The 17116-nt window shown below is 42.2% G+C and overlaps 1 protein-coding gene across 9 annotated transcripts in view; it reads left to right on the top strand.

Annotated features, from left to right (window-relative positions):
* The first annotated feature begins 3049 nt into the window (after positions 1-3049).
* JHY (junctional cadherin complex regulator) overlaps positions 3050-17116 on the top strand; it is a 53208-nt gene continuing 39141 nt past the window's right edge. For 3 of the 9 annotated variants that reach the window (XR_012066598.1, XM_072953948.1, XM_072953945.1), the window contains exons 1-2: positions 3061-3175; positions 5648-6063. Coding sequence is in view for 7 of the 9 variants with exons in the window: in XM_072953948.1 (XP_072810049.1) it covers positions 5738-6063 (326 nt within the window). In the remaining 2 variants the exon portion in view is untranslated. Of the gene's footprint in view, positions 3203-5647; positions 6064-17116 lie in introns of all 9 variants that reach the window. The other 6 variants (XM_072953951.1, XM_072953950.1, XR_012066599.1 and 3 more) reach the window with 6 other exon arrangements.

The following is a 17116-nucleotide window of genomic DNA, read 5'->3' as shown; positions in this document are numbered from 1 at the left end:
TAACATTTTGTGTATATTTCCCTGCACAATTTTTAATTAAAACAGAGGATTTTATAAAGGTCCCATGATATAGGCATGATTGATCAAATCATTGACCATTGGTAATTAGCTCAATACGCAGCTCCTCTTCCCTCTCCTAAAGTTGGGTGGTAGGGTTGAAAATTCCAACCTTCTGATCACAGGGGGGATTCCTCTGGCAACAAGCCCTCATCCTTAAGCTCTCTAAGGGCCCAACCAAGAGTCACCTCATTAGCATAAATTCAAATATGAGTGAAAGAGGCTTATTATGAATAGCAAAAGACACTCCCCTCACTCCTATCACTCAGGAAATTAAAAGGGTTTTAGAAGCTCTTGTGTCAGGAACCCAGGACAAAGACCAAATACTATAATAAAAGATGCTCCTGTCACCTACCACTCAGGAAATTACAAGGGTCTTAGGAATTATGTGCTAGGAACCAGAAGGAAGACATAAATACACATATTTCTTGTCATATCACAAAGCCACAGCTCATTGCAGCATCACCTGTAACAACCCAAGTATCTATCAGTAAGGGACCGGTTGGGTCCACAGCGGAGTATTATACAACCATGAAAATGAATGATGAGGAACATCATTGTATATGCTGTAAAGTGATCTCCAGGATGTATTATTGAGTGAAAAAAAAAACAAGGTGCAGAAGATAGCATATGGACTCCTTTAATCTGAGAAATGAGGTGGGTTACATATGTGTATATATACATGTATATATATATAGGATTATATTTTTTAAAAGGAAGGCTCAGCTAAAACTAATAAAAATCATCACCTATACGAGCTGTGAGGGAATTGAGGAGAAGGGATGGGGTTAGAAGTTAGACCTCCCTAAATGTACCTGGCTTTATAGTTTTAATTTGGGAACTATGTAAATGATTTACATAACCATTTAAAAATTAAATCAAAATAAACATATATATTTTATATAGAAGCAATTCTTACACAGGGTTTTTAGCTATAAGGTTGCTTGTTGCCTGCACCAAATGACCCCAGGTTGCTCTGGGGTTTCTTGAACATCTTTTTATGTTATTTCTGTTCTTTCACTTGCTGGTACTATCCCTCCCCTCTGTCCTCAGAGTGCCCTTCCCTATCCATTCCTAATTTAACATATATGTTAACCACACGTTTAAACTTGTTACAGTTAGAGAGAGAATGACCACACATTCCCAGGACAATTTCAGGTTATACCTATCGTCTTGTATTTATTAACAGCATTTTTTTATTCTTGAATGTATTCTGGGCTTTAATAATAAATTGCTTAATCAACCTAGTTATATGCCATAAAAGAGGATATCTCTAGAAAAGGGCCTGATGGGCTCTACTTACCTGCCCTCCATTCAAGAGCTAAAGTGTAAGGCATTGTGGCTTTTCCTCAACATATATTGAGCATCTTTTAGTTGCCATGCACACTGCCAGTCCTTGCTCTCTCTTGGAGCTTATGGTATAATGAGGAGGTGACAGAACCATTAACAGATTATAAGGCAATGCCACGCATGTGTACGTGTAAAGATAGAAGCATGCACTTGGGTACCTTGGGCTACAGACCAAGGGCCCTTAGTCTAGCATAGGGTTTGTCAACCTCAGCACCACTTGCAATAGGGGAGAACAAATCTGACCCCCTATTAGATGTGTCCCTTTAGCGCTAAGCCTCTGCTGTTTCCTGTGCTTAGTCATGCTGGTTTTGCAAGTAACATTGAGGTCCTACCGTATACTCATAAGACAAGGTCTCTGCTGTCAAAGGTTTCTTTCAAAAAATCTAACTCATAAAAAAAATCAGAATAAAAAATAGTAAAATTGAGTACTAAAGATATTTTCCAATCCTCTGTTTCCTATCATTAATGAGGCAACTGGTATTGAAAGAATCCTTGCCTCTTTGAAGATAGTTATTCAAATCTACTTGTAGTTTTAATGCTATGTTAATATGAATATAATTCCCAACCCTTCCTTTCTTACTCTTCTTTGAAGGTTTTCTAATAGTGAAATATTCATAAATGTATAGCTTAATGAATATCTACGTAACCAGCATTAAGTCAGGAAACACAATCTCCAAGGTTCTCCATCCCCAAACCCCGACCCTGCCTCCCAGAATGACCTCGATTCTAACTTTACAAGAAGTACTTTGATCTTTATTTCATAGTTTTCACTGCTAAGTATGCATCCATAAACATAACAGTCTCATTTTGCCTTTTAAATATATTTATATAAAAAATCATATAATATTGTTTTGGGTTTTTTTCCTTCTATTTTTAAGGTGGTCTGTGTCACTGCGTGTAGCTATATTTCATTCTTTTTCACTATTGTATAAAGTGGTAGTACATGGGCACCACAACTTAATTAACTATTCTATTGTTGATGGAGAGTTCAGTTCTTGCCAGTTTGGGTGCACATAAGCACACACTTTGCGGGGTAAACACCTAAAAGGGATATTGCTAAATCGGAGTGTACACATTCTAGCTAGTGTCAAACCATTTTCCCAAGTAGCTGCACCACCTTCCACTCCCATGTGCAGTATATGAGGTCTTTTTGCCCTACATCCTCCCCAACTCGGGGCGTGTCAGATATTTTAATTCATGCCCATCTGGTGAGTATGGAGCAGTATGGACGGTAGTCTTATCTTCTGATTATTGACGAACTAAGCACCTTTTCAATCAACAACAGATAGCTATTTGCCATTGGATGTCTTCTGTGAAATTCCTATTCAAGTCATTTGCCCATTCTCTAACTGGACTCTTTGCCATCTTAATTTGGAGGAGCACTATCCTAGCAGTATTTGTTGCAAATCTCTCTCCCACTCAGTGCCCTTTCCTTGCTTTTCAACTTTGGAAAGCCAGAGTGACCTGACAGGAGCCTCACAGAGAGTTCCTGGAGTCCCAGAAGCTCTGCCCTTGACGTCATCAACACACCCCTTCCCCTCCTCTCCACCAGGACCGGGCAGGGCACCGTCACTGGGAGGCAGGGGCCCCGCCCCGCGCGGCCCCGCCCACAGCCTTGCGGGGAGGGGGGGGGCGGGCTCTGTTGGCCCCCGTCTCCAGGGCAGCGCTGGGCGACGCGGGGCGGGGACCTGGCGGCGGCCTGGCAGCCGGCTGGTGGCGCGGAGGATGCAGGGCCGCCGGGGTCGCAGCAGCCAGGAGCGCTGGGCAGGTGACAGGCGGTTGCCTCCTGAACGGGGTGGGCGGTGCGCCCTGGGGAGAGGGAAACGGGAGGGGTAGGACTGGGGGTGGGGACAGCAGGAACCTCCCGAGGAAACTGGATCAGGACCGGGAGAGCTCAAAAGAGCCGGCGCTGAAGAGCATTTGGGACCAGGCAGGAAGGGTGGACTGTGGCCGAGGCAGGGACGAGGGCCCAGGGACCAGTGGCCGGGATCCGGAAAGGCCTTGGTGCCCAGACTCCCAGAGCAGCCCTAGCCTGCGTTGATTAGACCTTTCCAGGGCACCAGACCCACCGGACCCGTCACTTCCTTGGCCTTAAAACGCCCCCTGGGTGCCCAGTCTTGTCCACAGGAGAAAAGCAGCGGGAGAAAGTAAACCCAACGCCCCTTTGGGCAGCTTGGGGCCTGTTTCAAAATAGCGCAACTTTTTCTCTACCGCTATCTTGGTCGTTGAGTCCCTAAAGCTGGACTCGTTCTCAGCTAAAGAAGGAAATTTGTTTCTCCAGGGCTAGTTGGCTAGACCCAAGGTCTTGGAGGGACCCCTAGGGAATTAGCTGATTCTTAGTGTCACCGGATATATCCCTGTCTTGTTTACTTTGGAGAGGTGTCAGCCCCTCTTCGTCAGAAATTTCAGTGAAAAACTTTGTGCCATTAGGAAGCCACATTCGTTACATTTAAAACTCCCACTTTCTAATTTATTTGAGCTGTCAGCTTTTCCTTCTCTAATCCCATGATTTTGTAACTTCCCGCCTCCACAGAAGACCAGCCTTGATGGTAGCTGGCTTTGTTCTCCATAGTCTCCCAAATTTCATTAACAAAAGTTTTCTATCATTTTTAACCGATTATCTCCAAGAAACCCTAGTCCACGTCATTTAAAGAAAGAAGAGAAATTGAAGGGACCAAATTTCTGGAAGGAGTCATACCAAACTGAAATATAGTGATTATTTTAAGAGTTTCTTTGAGGTCCCAAGTACAGGGACTTGAACTCTCAAAGTAAAACTGGTGTTTATTACTAGCTGTTCCAGTTAAAATGTGTTAGTACATGATAGATTTGCCACTTTCTAAAAATATCCTAAAAGCAACAGTTAATTCACTTACCAAAATTAGAATTAATACGGTAGAATGAAATATGTGTTTTTAAAATAAGAGAATTAATACAGCAAACCAGTCTGTACAGTTTGACAACAATAGGTTAGTCTACCAACAGGGTGGACTCTGAATTAAAAAGAAAATCATTAGGTATTTAACTATCATACGTATTTAAATATGAATGCTACCTTTGGTCTGTTTTGTTTGTTAAGATTTCCTCCAAGGAGTTGATGATGTTCCTTGGAAACGTTAGCAACAAGGTCAACATTGTAAGGAATAGGAGTAAGTTCGTGTTATTTAATTAGTTAGGATTTGCCAAAGAGCAAGAGCAAGCCACTAAAACAAATTTTACAGTAATCTCTGATGAGAAAGGTGGTTTCTGTTATCTGACCCACAGGGAAAAAAATGACGTAAAGGCGGTGAGACAGAAGACAGAGCGAATAGAAATGCTAGGTAGAGATGAAAGGAAACACAACCCCAAAACATCATTTCCTTTCAATCCTATCTGAACTCAAAGCACCCTTTCTATAAACCCTCTCGTGGGTCTTTGAGACAGAGCGGGCTCACTTTGAGTCACAGTCTTAAGCGAGTTAGAAGGGACCTGAGCTGTCATCCAGGCCAATCTCTCATCCACCCAACAGTCCCCAGAACAGCATCCTTTCAGGTCGGTGGATATCCAGCCTCTGCTGTGAGTCACTCAATGGCACAATTCACAAGGCCACCCAATATTTTGTTGAACAGTTTTAATTGTTACCAAAGGATTTGTTTTTATACTGAGCTGAGGGTGATCTCCATGTAATGTTCACCTAAATTACATCTTCCCACCTAGCAGCAAGCTGGGTATCAAAAAGTCAGCCAGTGCGGGTCTATGAACGAAACAGCTTCCGACTTCACATTTCTAACTGCGGAAAGCATCCTCTTCCTCTCCACTCCCACCCTTTCCTTTCCAAAAGGCAGACCCTGAAGCTGTTTCACTCCGTCCATAAATACTACTGAACATGGCATATTTATATCAGAGCCCTGGGTATTTGATATAAGGCCACCGAAGTCCTGTCCATAATTAACCAATTGGCTTTGTCCAGACTTACCTGTAACAAGCCCTTGGAAGCTAGAAAAAAAGAATTCAGCCATTTGATTTTCTCAATAAAGCTGCATTTGATTACTCAGACTGTTTATAAGCTCCACATCAGATGTGTTTCTGCAGAGGGAAAAACACAATAGTTTTCCCAGCAGACCTTTCTCATGCACACAAAAGGGTGCATACAAAAGCCAGCAGATAATATAAAGAGGTTCTCTTATGCCTTTAAATTTGTGATTAACATTGGAATTGAAAAGATTTCAGTAGTCACAGAGTAACACAAATGTGATTTTTTTAGGCAAACGCTTTTGTGAACCACAACTTTAAATATTCAACCAGCTGCTGCCATCCACAAGAGTATCCCTGTCAATTTCTATATTTTTCCAACATGAGTCACAGAATATTAATTCCCAAGCTCTCTATTCAATCTCCTGTTCATCACACCAACTTAAAGGCCCAGTCCACAGAGGCACCTTTTAAGAAAGAAGACTTCCATTTGATTTCAAAAGACTCCTTGGAATCTGACGCAGAAAGCCTCACTCAGGAGATGAAGCCCCAGTCTGAACTTGAAGACCGGATCCAGGACGACCATATGGAGCCTGACAGCTTAGAGGAGGAGAGCTTGAGTGAGGCAGAAGAGGAAGCAAGCAGAAGAGCAGCTCAGGTGGCCGGCAAGGAAAACCTCCACGCCCAGGACACGGGTGCAAGTGACAGGTAAGGAACTGGCTCGTGTAAGCCAACAGTGGGTTCTGAAATGCATCGTTGTATAATTACGGGCCCTGTCGGAAGTGAAAGTAAGGACAGGCTCTTGGTTTGCTTTTTTTCTTTTTTTTTTTTTTTAATTTTTTGTTTAAGTATAGTTGATTCAGTGTTGTGTTAGTTTCTGGTGTACAGCAAATTGATTGTTATATATATATTCTTTTTCATTTTCTTTTCTATTATAGTTTACTACAGGATATTGAATATAGTTCCCTATACGGTAGGAACTTGTTATCTGTTTTATATATAGTAGTGTGTATCTGCTAAACCCAAACTCTTCATTTTTCCCTTCTCTACCCCGTTTCTCCGTTGGTAACTATTTTGTTTTCTATGTCTGTGAGTCTGTGTTTTGTAAATCAGTTGATTTGTATCATATGTTAGATTCCACATATAAGTGGTACCATATGATATTTGTCTTTCTCTGACTTACTTCACTCAGTATGATATCTCTGGATCCATCCATGTTGCTGCAAATGGCATCGTTCTTTTTATGGCTGAGTAGTATTCCATTGTACATATATATACCACAACTTCTTTATCCAGTCATCTGTCGCTGGACATTTAGGTTGCTTCCATGTCTTGGCTATTGTAAATAGTGCTGTTGTGAACACTGGGCACATGTATCTTTCAGATTAGAGCTTTCCTCTTTTATGGATATGTGCCTAGGAATGGGACTGCTGGATCATTTGGTTGCTCTATTTTTAATATCTTAAGGAACTTCCATACTGTTTTCCATAGTGGCTGTACCAATTTACATTCCCACTAACAGTGTAGGGGGACTTCCTTCTCTCCACACCCTTTCCAGCATCTGTTATTTGTAGACTTTATACTCATGGCCATTCTGACTGGTGTGAGGTGATACCTCATTGTAATTTTGACTTGCATTTCTCTAATGTTGAGCATCTTTTCACATGCCCATTAGCCTTCTGTATGTCTTCTTTGCAGAAATGTCTATTTATATCTTCTGCCCAGTTTTTGGCTGGGTTGTTTGGTTTTTTTCATTATTGGGTTGTACGAGCTGTTTGTATGTTTTGGAAATTAAGCCCTTGTCAGTCGCATCATTTGCAAATATTTTCTCCCATTCCATAGGCTGTCTTTTCATTTTGTTTATGGTTTCCTTTGCAGTGCAAAATCTTGTAAGTTTGATTAGGTCCCATTTGTTTATTTTTGCTGATTTTATTTCTATTGCTTTCAGAGACTGACCTAAGAAAACATCACTATGATTTATGTCAGAAAGTGTTTTCCTATGTTTTCTTCTAGTTTTATGGTGTCTTGTCTTCTGTGTAAGTCTTTAAGCCATTTGGAGTTTATTTTTGTGTATGGTGTGAGGGTGTCTTCTAACTTCATTGATTTATATGCAGCTGAAGGTCAGGCCCTTGTCACAAGCACCTTGTAACATGTGTGAGACAGGTCTCCAAGCAGCTAAGGACAGCTTAGAGCCAGGATTTGTGTCACATTCATTTCTTTTTTATTGGAAAACACGCATAAGACGAGAACAGGTATTTATAAGGGCATTTGCATTTCTTACGCTCCTTACTTCCTGTCCATATTCCAAGTGTCTCACTGCTCTGACCTCACCTGGGAGAAATCCCAGACAGCCTGGTAAAGAAAAGTGCCAGGACTTGGAGTCAGGTGGCGTTGAGTTGTTCCAGGCACTGCTGCTTTGGGGTATAATTTGGAGTAAGTGACCCTAGCCTTTTGCGTCTCACTTTTCCCCACCTATCAAATGATCCACACTGCCTCTCTCACGGGGTCGCTCTGACTGTCAGGAGAGCATCTTCTGGGGGTAGAGTCCACCTGAGCTAGTAGAGGTCTGCCTTCCTGGGCCTGTGTAATCACATGAAGATTTCATTTCTAATGATCATGTTTATGGGGTGTTAGCTTTATGCTGTTAGCTACCGGGACATCTAAGAGGATGTAAATGAGTGCAGTGTTACTCAGTTTTCATGAAAATATAAATGATATGATAGAGTGTAGCAGTTAAAAGCTACTGATTAGCAAGGGGTTTTAGGGTGGTGGTGAAGTACATGGGGTCTGAAGCAGACCACGTGGCTTCAAATTCTGCCACTTACTGGCTATGTGACCTTGGCCACGCCCATTCAGACGCTCTGTGCCTCAGTCCCTCATCAGTAAAATGGGATAATAATAATAATAGTTACCTCACAGGGCTCTTGTGAGGCTTTAGCTTGTGTGTGTGTATGAAGTGCTTAGAGCGGTGGTTCTCCATAAGTTATATATGTGTTAGGTTTTTTTATTTAGGGTTAAAATAAATTGAGGAAGGTTAAGGTAGGCCTAGAACTTGGGCAGGCAGGGTTTCAGAGACTAGGTAAGATTTGGGGAAAAATAAGCATAGAATTCGAGTGAGTGCGTGTGGCACGTTTAGGAGCCCAGCCTGACGGCCGGGGATTCTCTGAGTGTAGGCAGAGTAGACCGAGGAGGGCCTGCTGATAGGGGCCGTCATGAGCGCAGCCAGCCCGCCCCACAGGTCGGACACTGAACACAGAGCTCAGATGACTCGTCCCAAGGAGACTGTCCCAGCGAGGGCTCGTGTGGGAGCCAGCACGAGAGCCCAGCCCCAAGTCTTTCCCTTCCTTTCTTCTTCCCCCCTTTCACTGGAAATATCAAGTTGAATCCAGCTCCTCTGCTTCTCAGGGGCTCTCACAGGACAGCACAAGTGATAACTGCTGTAACTGAGGCGCAGCCGTAGGGCTGGGGCTGGGAGAGGGGCTGAGGAGGCTTTCGCCAGCCAGCCCCGCCCCGACTGGGCTGGGCTGGGTACACTCCGGGGAGAAAATGCAGGCTCTCGGGGAGGGCAGCGAGCTGAAGCAGTGTTCAAGGATGATTATTCTGCAAACCGGTGCATTTTAAATTAGAGGGTGAAAACACAATGGACAAAGAGACTACCAGATGGTAATAATTACAACCATGACATCTCTTTAAAGGCCACGTGTAATCCCACTGCGTTCTTCATTGTAGCCCTGCAATTACAAAAGTGCCACTGTTCCCATTTTACAGATCAGGAAAATGAAGCTGGCAGAGATGAAGTCAGCTGTCTAACATCACAGTGCTTTGTTACTGAGGTCAGGTTTTTTAATTAAGAAAAAAATTCTAGCCTACATTAAAGTAGAGAGAAAAATACCATCTAACCCTTAGTGCCATATTTGTATAAGATACTATTTTAAAACGTAGTATGTTACAGATCGTTTCCTTGTTCCCCTTCTAAAATCCGTTCCCCTACCTTCCTTCCCAGAGATAACCAACTCTTATATGAGTGTATATCTTTCATAGCAATAATTTATTCATCTCCTTCATAGGTAACTTATCATTAGTGGAGAGAGAGAGAGAGAGAGATGGAGAATTAACAGGGCTTGGTGACAGTGTAGAACTGGGCTTTGAAGGAACAGGAGAAGGTAAAGATTAAGGGTCTACCAGCAATAGCAGGTAGAGAATGCCTGTCATGAGCCCATCCCCGTGCCAGACACTTTGAGATGATATCCATGTATCATCTCATTTCATCCCTATGGCAGCCCCAAGTGGCAGACGCTATAATGATTCCATCTTAAAGATTGCAAATGAGGCTTAAGGAAACCAGTTATAACCATTTATTCTACCAGCTGAGTGGTGGAACAGAAAACTCAGGCAGTCTGACTACACTTTAAATCATTTTTTTTATTGCAGCTCATAGTCATAGTCTCCTAGGTAATAAATGGTTGTTTTATTTACAGAAACAGGGGCACCTTTTGCAGTGCATAGGTATTCTTGTCTGTATTTTACCGACGAAGAAACCTGGGCAAGGATCCATTAAGAGACTTCATTTCCCCAATGTTGAGTTTTTCCACTTTGAGTCGATACCCAGAGACCTGACTTTAACCTTGCTCTTTACCCGAGGACAATGCAAATACCACTCAACATAGGTCGAAATAAAGAATCTTACAAAATCAAAAGTATGGTCAGGGTCTTGGTCCTCTGATTCAGAGATCCTTAAATAATGTTATTTTCCTTAGACTGATTTGCCTTGGACATCCTTAAGGCTAGACTGTAATCCCCAGGGATGGAGCGGGGCATAGCCCTAGTTACTGTTCGTCTGTGCAGTGCTTCATACATTGAACAGTTGGAGGACGAGTCTCTCCACTGCAGAGGAAAGCGAAACTGGAGCATTTAGCCAAATAATGCCTCAAAAATACCGTTCAGGTGAGTGTTTAGTTACTGGCCCCTTTCTCTGCCTCACTTTAGTCCAGGAAACCTTTCCTAGGTATATTGTTGCTTGGATCTGAGTAGTTTATGAGCCATGAAATAGACAAATTGGTCTCAGGCTCTCAGGATGAACTTCAAGTAGGCGTTCATTTATGTCAGCAGATGGCATTCTGGGAACTGTAGTTCAAAATAATTAGTCAAAGCCTTGCCTTTAAAACCAAGGAAAATCTCTTTCTTCTTGCTTTTATAAGCAACAATTTTAAAAGCTGCCTGACAAATCACTTGAGCCCTACTCTTGTGTTTTGATGTTACTAGAACGGTCTCAAAGCAATTACTCCCTTGTACTTCACCAAAGTCAAGCCACAGTTCAATGTATATGGATTAAAGAAAACCTTTTACTTAATGGAAATTGGAGGCGCATTGACCGCAGTGAATGAATCAAGAGTGGAGAGAGGATCTTCACGTGATAATCCTTAAACCCCACTCCAGAACTAGCCTTATGACACTCAGCGCTCGGGAAGAAAGAGATCAATGCAATTGCTAGAGCATTAGGAATAACCTCTTCAGTGCGGAGGCCTTCAGAAACCTTATATGTTAAAAAAAAAAAAAATCAGAGAGCCGCAGTAGAGTAACTAGTATATGTGCTTAATAAGGTCTTATTTACAGAAATATTTCAATATAATTAGCTACCATTTGCAGAACTATTTGCTTGATATATACTATCATATATATACTTCCTCATTTATCCTTACAAGAGCCTCTTAGAGAGGCATTATCCCCATTTTGCAGATAAGGAACCGAGGTTCTGAAAGTTGTGTAGGTGTACATAGCTAAGTGGCTGGCGGAGCCAGAAACGGAACTGAATGCACTGTCTCCTAACTCCAAAGCCTGAGCCTCTAATTACAAGTATCTAGATAGGTGATGGAGGGCTGCTCTGATAAAGGATTCAGTTCTGCCCTCCAGCAAAAATTAAAGCTAAACAATTTCAATATGGACTAAACTGAGGTCAGAGTAAATATGCATGTAAAATTATACATTGTAGTAAAGCGATACAAGTTTCTAAAGGGTCCTGTGTCCTCAGAACAAACAGTAACTGTATTTTACTTTGGGCAGCAGGGTCATAGTAGCCTGTATCTCTCAGCACCTCTCTGGGGAAACGAAATGTTTTCGTTTCTCGAGATCAGTCAGCGTCCTCCTCTCTCATCACCAGGGAACCACAGCCTTCACAAAAGATCCCTCATTCTGTCTAATAAACCAGCTTGTGCCAGAAATTACTGGGTGGGAGATAAGCCCAGGAAGAAATTCTTAGTTAAACTGAAAATTCAGAATTGTCTGAACTTAAGAAAGGGACTCAGTAATAATAATCTGCATTTTTACTGTATTGTGCTGGTATGTAATTTTCCCCCTCAAATACTTTCATATATAGTTGAGCCTTGGACAAACGAATTTGAACTGAATGAGTGCACTTATACGAGGATTTTTTTCAGTAAGTAGTACGACAACAGTACAAAATCCGTAATGGGTTGAATTATTGAATTATCAGATGTGGAACCGTGGATACAGAGGGCCGGCTATGGGACTTGAGCATCCCTGGAATGTGGTACCCCGGCATGTCCTGGAACCGGTCCCTCAAGGATACCAAAGGATGACTGCATGTTTCTGATTAGTTTTTTATTTTATTTTATTTTATTTTGGCGGAGGAGGGAGGTAATTAGATTGATTGGTTGGTTGATTGACTGATTTTAGAAGAGGTACTGGGGATTGAACCCAGGACCTCATGCATGCTAAGCATGTGCTCTACCACTTGAGCTATACCCTCCCCTTGCATGTTTCTGATTAGTAATACAAGAGTCGAGTGAAGTATTGAATGGTGATTTCTAGAACTGAAATAGCAGTATCAGACCAGCAAAACGGAAAGTGGGTAAAGAGACTTAGTAAAACCCAAAACTCGGTCTTCTAATTTCCCCCTCAAATTTCCCAGACTGTTATGTAGAACACATCAGATATATTTAAGCTGAGGAGAGACTGCTTCCTCTCTTCAAGTGTTGTAGGAAAAAAAAATTCTTTTTGCACTGGATGGAAGGGGAAAGATGACACCTGCGGCTAGGTCTAATATTCTAGGATTATTAAGAACATTCGGAGAGCCTCCAGGAGTCAACCTTCATTCCTCTTGGTCTCTAGCAACATTCAACCATGTTGGTTTCTCCTGCTTTGATTAGGCAGATTTTCACTTTAAGGCCACAGGCTGGCCAACCTCGTTCAAATACATCATACTGTATACCCGATCCTAGCGGTTTCACACAGTACTGTGGCACAGCTACCAGCATCGTGGTTATTTATTTCTGATCACGTGGGTAGAGTTATATCAGAGAAGTGGCTTGTTGTTGAAGGTCTGAGTCATTTCTGTTTTACGTGCACTGGCTCACAAACTATGCTGCAGTCAAACGCTGGAGGGCTCCTCCGAGCAGGCACGGTGCCATCAAAACAGACGAGCAGTCAGAGGAGGAAGTAAGGTGTGTGCATGGGCATGAATCGTGTCTATTACAGGCAGAGTCCCCGCCAGAAATGCTAAAGCCCCTGTGATTCCTGGGATTTTATTGCCCTCAGAGATGACCACCAGTTCCTTTCCAGCTCATTTCCAAATGGGGGATGCATGACTGTTAAAATAAGTAAACAGAGAGCGCGTTTGAAACCTCAGAAAGTGTAATTTAAATTTGTATTGCCTGCAACCCTGGGAGTTTATCGAGAGGATTAGGGAGAGTGGAGCCAAGTGACTAAAGGGATAGTTTCATTCACGACCTTCACTGTATCCGTTTGTTCCTACTCCCTGGCAAATTAAGAAACACACAAATCTTTGGTTCCTGTAATTTTTTAATGGACTGAATTTAAAATAAATGCTTTTCCGAGCACTTAGATACATTGCTGATTTTCGCATGATAGGCCCAATTCAATTTTTTTAAAAAATGGATTCCGTTAGGGCTCTTAGAGGTCAGCCTGTTCCTTATTGTACGAAGGAGAAACCTGAGGCTGAGAGGGGATGAGAAACTCCCCCAAGTTCACACAACTGGTCAGTGGCAAAATCTGGACCAGGACCCAGGTGTCAAGACCCATCCACTGCTTTCCTATGATGTCCCAGCTGCCTTGCAATTCCAATATTGTTAATAGCCGGCGTTTAAAAATACAAGAAACTCTATCTGAAGAACGTGTAAGCACCTGGGAATGTTATAAATCCGGGTACCTGCCTTTTAGCCATTGTTTCTAGAGAATGAAAAGAACATCCAAGACTCCCATGGAAAACGTCTGGCACGAGCATGGTGACTGTAAACGCTCATCAAACGAGAGGAGTTATGTTTCTAAATGCGTACTATGTGATGCAGCCTTTCCCTTGTGAAGATGCAGCCTTTGTTCCACATAAAATACTCCTACTAGAATTTTACACCGCAATTACTAACACACCCTCTTAGGACTACTTTCACTTAACTCATAGATTGTCCTTGAATCAAGACTGGTACTCATAAGAACTTGGGGCAAATATCTGGTTATTTTGCAGCCATCAATCTGTTGTCCAAAAAAAAAAAAAAAAGAAGGGACTTTGGTTGGAATTATCTTAACTATATAATTGCAGTAAATAAAATTCACCAGATAACAATCGAGGATGTTTTGCAGACAGTCTTTGGCCTTCAGTTCATTAAACTACCTTTCTTCCATTAAAATGTTTAATTTTTTTTAGCAGAATGAGTGCCTGCATTAAGTGAAATTTTCTGAGTCGTAAATAACCTCTCCAAAGCATTTCTGTGTAATCATGGAACCATTTTATTTCAGACTTGCAAAAGTGATTTTTTAATCCTTTGGATTTATTTCATTTTATTTACTTAAAAGCCGTCGATAAAAAGAGTAAGATGAGCATAGAATTCAGAAATGCTTGGAAACAACTGTCAGTTTTGTGGCTCCTTAAAGAAGCATTAAAAACTTTACACTTAAACAGAAATTGAATTTGCTGTTCGTATGCATAAAAGATTTAATGGCATATAAATTGGGAATAATTGTTCTGTTTAAAAGGATTGAATTAAACCTAAATCAATAATAACATGTGCAGTTTCAATTTAACTGCCTACTTAAAATAAAGTGGGAAATAAATAACTGCTAAATGATTAATAGCAATGCTTTTATTCACCTCCTCGACAGGCAAAATGGCCAGTTATTGAATATTTTATTATGAGTGCAAAGGATGTTAATTGTACTAGGAAACATGCTCTAATTTTAGTGATTTTTTTTTTGATTGAATACTAAACTGAATATGAGGCTCTCTGTTAAATGGAGATTTGATTTTATTTTGTTTGAAGTTGTCACAGTCAGTACTCAAATATGGTCCATTAGAGCCAGCAAATACAATGGCAATTGCCTATGAGACCACCCTCCCCTTCCTCCCTGCATCCATCCCTAACCTGGGCATCTGAAGGGGAGACCTGGCAGCTGTTGTCTGAACGGTAACAAAAGAGTTGTGTACTCACAGTCGGGGTAACCTTTCTATCAAATGGGGAGGAAACGAGGTGCATGTTTTGTGTGCGGATGATCAGGGATGAAGGAGCACTTCATACTCAGTGTGTTGACCTGGACCACGCAACACAATTGAGCCGCTCAGCACCCAAGCTCAGTACAATGGGGTGCTTTAGTATCATGTTCTGTTTCAACCATTAGATTTGTTTCTCTGAAGTAGTACAGCTTTCCATGCTCATGATTTTGCAAAACATAACCTCCCATTTGTCTCAACATATGGTTTCCAACTAGAAAGGGGAGCAGGGGGGTGTTTTAAGACAGTCATTGCAGGTGTACATGGCACAGTGTAATTAAAGTTCTTTCTAGAGCCGCACTTTCTGATTCTAATCTTGTATGTATACATTATTACACTATCTCCTCAAACAATTGGTTCAAAAAAAATTTATCTCAGCCAAAGCAACTCATTCTGTCCCATTTGTTTCAAAACCATGTGTATCTTCTAGATTCCACTTAAAACGTCAGTCTTTTCCAGGGCATGTGATGTTGGTTCTGTGGGCATCGAAGAGTAGACATTTGCTGAGGCTAGAAATTACAGCTCTTTCTGAAGTATAAAGTCATTTAATTCTCCCAGTTTCATCTTCCTCACCATTTTTCGGCAGTTCTTAAAATATCTCATCATGTGGAAACACTGACATTTCTTAATCCCATTTCCTAAATTAGAGTTCAAACAGATTCTCCATGCTGCCTAGGTCATGGTGGAAAATTGGATTTTGAAAGATCAGTGTTCATTCTTTGAGGCCACTAAGGTGCCACTTAGTGTATCACAAGACAGCTTTGCGTCCTAAATAACTTACACCCTAGGGAGTGCGGCATCCCTTGAGATCCACCAGCAGGAAGCCCCGTACACACCAGCGCTGTGTCATGGCAACAGAATGCAACAGCAAGCAGAGGCCAGTGACGGGGCTCGTTGGCATGCGCTTTCATATAGCTGGCCCTTGCTAGAACCTTCCTTACTCTGCTCCAAGAACATAGCTCTAAACATACATATGTATATAAATTTGCTTAATACTCCAACAACACTATGAGGTGGGTACTATTATTTTTTTAGGTAGGTACTATTATTATCCCCATTTTATTGATGAAGCTGAGACACAGAGAAGTACAGTAACTTGCCCACACTCACACAGTAACTGGTGGCACCAGGAATTCAGTGCAGGCAGTCTGATTCCATGACCCTTGTCCTTAAACTTTTTGCTGTACCATTTCTCAGGACCAAAACACTCCATACCACTTATTGCACGTGACCGCGGGGAGGCTGTGGCTGTGGCTGTAGACGTTACACCATTATCAGGTGATGCCAGTTAAGCTGGATGACCAGCCTGAGCGCCAGTTTTCTTAGTTACCACTGCAGAGATACGAGTAAGGGAATCCTTCTCCTTCCATCATCCAGGACGACTTGTTTGTTAAAAATAGTGGGCATTCCTCGCTTACTGACTCTTTCGTGAGTTCATCACGGGAGCAGAGGACAAGAGAGATGGAATGGACTTTGAGATAATCATCCAGCAACTGGATCTGGAAATAAGAGTTTAACATATTTTCATTGCTAAACAAGGCCTGTCCTATTTTAAATAAAAGTCTATATTTCTTGCCACATCTAGTTTATTACTTGATTGTGGCCGTTTGTGCATAAGATCCATCCGCCTGTCTGCCTCACTAGCTGGCCAGATCCATCTGCCTGCTTCTGTTTTGTTCCTCTACCTGGGACCTAGGGAGCCACGTGTTACACGTTTGTTGACTGGCTGCCCGACTGACCGACTGACCAGTTCACTAACTCCCACAAGGTAGGCCCTGCAGCAAGTGCTTGCTTCACTCCCTCCCGTGGGACTGGCTGTGTGATACAGGGCGAGTCACCGGACAGGAGCCAGGCCCGGGGCAAACTGGGTCTATGTCCTGGCTCCACCGTTTGCTGGTTCTGTGACCTTGGAAGAGTTACATAAGCTCTCCAAGCCTCAGTTTCCTCCTCTATTAAATGGGGATAATAGCAGTACTGCCCCATAGCGTTATTCTACGAGAAAAACTAGATATGCACTGTGAGCGTTCCCTAGATGCGCACGCAGTGACAGATGCCTTCTTCCCAAAGCCGTCACTCTACAACACAGCCCAGAGAAGTAGCAGGACGGCAGGCCCCCACGTGACACGTCACTTTTAAAGGTTGCCAACCCTCCTGCTTTAAATAGATGAGAGAAAACCATATAGCTTCATAGATAATCCATTCCGAAAACTCATCACCTTGTCATCCAAAAGTATTTGTGTCTTA

This window comes from Vicugna pacos, chromosome 33 (assembly GCF_048564905.1).
Source record: "Vicugna pacos chromosome 33, VicPac4, whole genome shotgun sequence".
In the NCBI taxonomy this organism is placed as follows: Eukaryota; Metazoa; Chordata; class Mammalia; order Artiodactyla; family Camelidae; genus Vicugna; species Vicugna pacos.
Note: the sequence above shows the minus strand (reverse complement) of the source record. Positions and strands in the feature narration are given on the sequence as shown.